The 5,324-nt window shown below is 64.4% G+C and overlaps 1 protein-coding gene across 3 annotated transcripts in view; it reads left to right on the top strand.

The window, feature by feature from the left end:
• The first annotated feature begins 36 nt into the window (after window positions 1-36).
• Window positions 37-5,324, top strand: part of GRAP (GRB2-related adaptor protein) — a 6,441-nt gene continuing 1,153 nt past the window's right edge. Inside the window, exons 1-4 of one of the 3 annotated variants that reach the window (XM_009286463.1) lie at window positions 37-154; window positions 1,390-1,487; window positions 2,744-2,866; window positions 4,478-4,646. In XM_009286463.1, the coding sequence (XP_009284738.1) occupies window positions 77-154; window positions 1,390-1,487; window positions 2,744-2,866; window positions 4,478-4,646 (468 nt within the window). In that variant the 5' untranslated portion in view covers window positions 37-76. Of the gene's footprint in view, window positions 155-1,389; window positions 1,488-2,743; window positions 2,867-4,477; window positions 4,652-5,324 lie in introns of all 3 variants that reach the window. The other 2 variants (XM_009286464.1, XM_009286465.1) reach the window with 2 other exon arrangements.

The following is a 5,324-nucleotide window of genomic DNA, read 5'->3' as shown; positions in this document are numbered from 1 at the left end:
CCCCCCGGCCCCCCCCGCCCCCCGGGGGCGGCGAGCCCCCGGGACCCCTCGCCACTGCCCAGTGACAGCCGGTGCCATGGAGTCGGTGGCACTGTACAGCTTCCAGGCGACGGAGAAGGATGAGCTGCCTTTTCAGAAAGGGGACACCCTGAAGGTATGGGGAGCAGGGGGGTCACCAGCCATGGGGAGGTCACCAGCCATGGGGGGGGTGGATGCTGCTGCTTTGGGGGACAGAGTGGGCACACAGCGTGGGGCGACACCGGTGCTTTCATTACACCTGGCTTTGTTGCCTCTTTGGGGCTTCCTGTGGGGTATAAGGAGCCATCCTTGAGGTTTTTGGGGTGCAGAGCAGCATCCCCAGCAGCGGTGGGTACCCTTTGTCTGTGCCGCCAGCCACATCTCCAGAGAGGACCCAGCTGGGATGTGGCACGTGGCCTCCCTGGCCATCGGTGCCACCAGCTGTGCTCTGCGGCAGCCCCCCAGGGCTGGAACACGTTTTCCCTTTCCCACGGAGGCATTGGGGGCCACAGGGACCTGGCAGCAGGGAGCATGTGCCCAAATGCCCATGCAGGCACTGGCATTGGGACGGGCTCTCAGATGCCGCCTGGGCATCCCAAAAAGCTTCAGGGGGGCTCAAAACATCCCCAGGGGACTGTGGTCCTGCAATGGGGGCGAGGGCACCCGCACCCTGCCACGCTGCCTGGCCATTCGCCCTTCTCTGCGGGGCTGATGCTGAGAAGCCGGCAGCTCCTCCTGGACCCCCGGCACCCAGCAGCCCCCCATGGGTGCAGCCAGCCCTGGGGAGGGCGAGGGCATGGCCTGGCTGTAACCCAGGGCTCCACCCCCGCCATGCCCGTCCCTGCCTCCCCGGCGTGTTTTCCTCGTGGCGCCGGCACCATGCCCCAGGGTTTCAGATCCTGTTTGCACAGCTGTGCCAGCCCCCCGGGCCCCTGCGTGGGAGGCTGGAAAATGGTGTCACGCGGAAGCGGGTGTCAGCGCCCCTGCTCACACCGAAGCGCTTCCTCCCACGGAGCACCCAGCTGTCACCACCCCAGGGGGGACGCGGGGGCCTGGCTGCTGCCCCAGCTCCTCCGGGGACAGATTTTACCCTCTTCCCTGGCCAGGGGTTTGGGGCAACACCAGGCACCCCGCAGCTGCCGGCACCCACAGTGAGTCAGACCGTGAGCCGAGGAGGGCTGGGGGGAGCAGCCAGCTCTGTACAGGTGCCCCCAAACACCCCCAAACCATGTCATCTTTGTCAGACCCCCCTTTTCCCCAGGTTTCAGTGGGAGACATGGGGTCTGGGGCAGCGGTGGGGGTCCCACTCAGCCCCTCTCCCAGGGGGGACGGCGGCCGGGCTGATGCCTCCCTGCTCCTCTCCCACCCTAGATCCTCAACATGGAAGATGACCAGAACTGGTACAAGGCCGAGCTGTACGGCTGCGAGGGCTTCGTCCCCAAAAACTACATCAAGGTCAAGCCACACCCGTAAGTATCATCCCACCACGCGGGGAAGGGAGGCTCGAAGCCCTGCTCTGGTAGCACCCACCAGCGCCAGGACACCCTCTCCCAGCACGCAGGCAGCGATCCCAATGGTGCATCCCGATGCCCAAAGGTGTGCCACGAGCCAGGGTAGTCCCACACATAGGGAAACTGAGTCACAGAGCGATGGGGCAGCGATGGGGTCTGCCTGCCGGGTCAATCTGCCATTGCCACCACAGCCAGAGGGGGCGGGAGGCAGCAGCATGCCCGTGTACCCCCAACACACAGAAATTCAACCCTCGCACCGGGCTGTCTGCTAAATAAATGATAATTGGGGAATGACAAAGCGTTATGGGATTACAACTGCATTAGACACAATCCTATTACTGTGTTATTAAAGCCCAGCATAATCCACCCCTGTTTTAACCTGTGTTTTATGTATCATTATCCCCTGGTAAATCACATTTAAATGCCGTAGCAAAATCTGCTCAGGGCTGTGGCTGGAGAGCAGGAACGCGTGGGCTTGGGGCAGCCCAGGGCAGATCCCGTTGCCTTTCGGGCTTCAGTTAACAATCCAGGACGGGCGAGACACAGCCTCTTCCATGCAGCACCTGGAGGGCTGGCACTGGGAGATGCTCTGTGCTAAAGTCCGTGGCTGATCATTCACGAGGGTCTCCATGGCCTGGGGCTCCCAAATACACGGACGCAGCCTTGGCAGGGATGGGAGACAGGGACTCTGCTCCTCCACCTTGTTTCGGTAGCTGCCGGCAATGTAGGCAGGAAGGTTTTCATCCTGGCACAGAGGGTTTTCTGCTCTGCCAAACCCCCCCCAATAGCACCTGGCAGGGCTTTTCCCACAGGGGGCCATGGGACACGGCGGGGAGTGGGAGGGACAGGCAGCAAAGTGGGGGACGAGGTGCATGATGTGGCGAGCCGGGTGACAGGATGCGGTCGTGGCTGTCGGTGATGCTGCACGAACCCTGCGTGGACAAGGCAGCGTGTGGGGATACGTCTGCACCCGCAGCACCCTGTGGTCCCCCCCTCCGTGAAAGTGCTGTGATAAATTGGCAGGGGGGGGAGGGGAAAGGAAGGGAGAAACCGCTGCGAGGGGGGTCCCAGCCCTGTGGGGAGCCCAACGGGGACCCCGTTCCCGCCGGCACCAGGGCTCTCAGTGCCTCCATCCTGCGGGGTGGGGATGCGGCACTGGGGTGTCCCCCGGTGTCCGGGGGTGCCCACGCGGCTGAGCCTGGTGCCCCTCGCAGGTGGTACGTGGGCAGGATCTCCCGGCACCTGGCAGAGGAGCGGCTCCTCAAGCGCAAGCACCTGGGAGCCTTCCTGATCCGCGACAGCGAGAGTGCCCCAGGGGAGTTCTCCATCTCCGTCAAGTAAGTGACCGTGGGACGCAGACGGACACGCGGTGGGATGGGCAGGGGTCTCCCACAGCCCCCGCTTTGGGGACCGAGGGCATCAGGCCACCCTCGTGCGTGCTCCCCGCCACGGTGCTGGGGAAGGGGCGAGCACCCTGCCCTGCCCCAGCTGCCTCAAAGGGGCTAGGGGCTGCGGAGCCGTGTCCCCGACACATCCAGGCGCAGCCTCGGACAGGGCCTTCCTCTCCTTCCTCCCCTCTGCAGCCTCGCGCTCCGCCTCCGTCCCAGCCGCTTCCTGCTCCCTGCCTGCACCCTGCCTGCACCGCTGAGCTGCATCGCTGCCTCGCCCGGGGTCCCTCGCTGGGGTGCCCCTAAATACAGCCATGTAGGTAACAACGGGGCTGGGGCCAAGCTGCAAGCGCAGATCAGGGGATGTATCCTGGAGGAACAAGTTGCCCAGAGCATCCCCAGGGACGAAGGGCCGCAGCATCCCAATGCCATGGGGCTGATGATTTTGGCATCGCCAGCCAGGGCTGTACGAAGGCAGCGTGCCAACGGGCAGAGCCTGCCCCCGGGCCTCTCACCCCATCACTGCTCCTTCCCTGCCCAGGGCCAGGGTAGCAGGAGCCAGCCCTGGGCCAGCCAGGCACTTTCTCATGCTGCTAATCTCTAATTAAGCATTTAAGGAGGTTCTTGTCCATAATGAAAGGGAGCGGTGTTCTGCCGTGCGTCACCAGCGTGGCCGGGTCCCTGCCCCTGCCCCGGGGGCCCGGCAGCGGCGGGACCCTGCAGTGGCCCCATGCCAGCCCTGCAGTGTGAGCACCCCAAACTGCCACCCCCAGGTACACACCGAGGGGGTGCCAGCATGCGGGGCTGCCGAGGGAAATCCTGGCCTGTCCCATCCTCCTGCAGCTTGGGAGTCCCTGGGGGCACAGGGGATTTGGGAGCCTGAGCCCAGCCTTTGCAGTGTCCTCCCGGTACGTGCTGAGCTGAGACCTGCAGCTCTCACCACACTTTCTCAGCGGTGAAGCGGGAAAATGAGGAAGGAGGGGGGGATGCAGCTGACGGGCTCTGGCGAGGTGCAGGGACCCCAAGCCTCCCCCAGACCCTTCCCAGTGAGCCCTCCCGGAGCTTTTAGGAAAGCCCAAGCAGCACCAGTGCCCAAGCGCATGGCCACCCTGCGCTCTTACCTGCCCTGTGTGAGTGTTTTGACCCTGTGGCCTCAGATGTGGCCCCTGTTTGCTCCCTGGACAAAGCCACCTGCCCTACATGTGGCCGGACCGCTGCCATCCCCGAGCCCACGGGCATCCTGCTGTGCCAGGATCAGGCACCGAGCTTCAGCTGCATGTGGGATGAGCTGTGGCAGGTCTCGGCTGCAGGTCCATGTCACTGGCGTGCTGGAGACCCTCACCCACTGCCTCACCAGCCAGGAGTGACCCCAGTGCCACCGTCACCCCTGGCCGTGGCAGGATGGGTGTAGGGGGACCCGCGGGCACAGCCGCAGCCTGCACAACCCCTCCAGAGGACCAGCCCAGCGAGCAGCCCCTGGGCTTTGCCTGCGATGCTGGAAGAGGGGCTGCGTGCTGCCAGCATCCCGGGGCCAGGGTAACGTCCATCCTCCATCTGCAGCTACGGGCAGCATGTCCAGCACTTCAAGGTGCTCAGGGAGAGGAATGGCAAATATTTCCTCTGGGAGGAAAAGTTCAACTCCCTCAACGAGCTGGTGGATTTCTACAGGACGACTACCATCGCCAAAAAGCAGCAGATCTTCCTCTGGGATGAGGACCAGACTCAGGAGGTACCGTCAGGGGATGGGGCCATGGGGATGCGTAGGGCTGGGATGCAGGGTGACGGCATGGCCAGCAGCAGGGCCAGGCTGGGAGCCCGTGTCTGATCCCCTTTGGGATCCCCCATTGCTCCCCTGGTACCAGGGCTGCCACCGCCCCGCTATGGTCCATGGGGAAACCAAGGCACGGGACGGGCCCGTGGGTCAGCAGCACTGTCCTAGTCTCGCTTTGCCCCAGACTGTGCTCACAGGGAGGCGTCACGGGGCCGCAGCTCCTGGGGGACGGGGATTTCCTCCTGCCTGAACTTTTCCTGCTCCTCCCTGCTGGCCACGGGATGCTGGCGATCCCTAAGAAACAGCAGAGAGGGACAAAATGGAGGAAAGCAAATGGCCGGGTGCAGAGCAGAGACGGGGTCCAGACTCCCCTGGGCACAGGCTCCCCCACCGCTCTTGGGAGAAGCATCCTGGGGGTCTGGTCCCCAACCCCTGCGTGAGCCCCCTTGAGGCTCAGCTCCCCTGGCTGCAGCATCCCCACAGAGGGGGACGGGGACATCCCAAGTGCCCGGCTGACACTTGGCCCCATGCTTGGGCTCCACTCAAGGCAGTGTGGAGCAGGAGAGGCTGGAACAGCCCGAGACAGGCAGCACTGTGGGGAAGCTGGCAGGGTGGAGAAAAGCCAGCGGTGCAGCT

The sequence above is a fragment of the Aptenodytes forsteri genome, unplaced genomic scaffold (assembly GCF_000699145.1).
Source record: "Aptenodytes forsteri isolate BGI_AS27 unplaced genomic scaffold, ASM69914v1 Scaffold55, whole genome shotgun sequence".
NCBI classification, from domain to species: domain Eukaryota; kingdom Metazoa; phylum Chordata; class Aves; order Sphenisciformes; family Spheniscidae; genus Aptenodytes; species Aptenodytes forsteri.
This window is presented reverse-complemented; position numbering and strand designations above follow the sequence as displayed.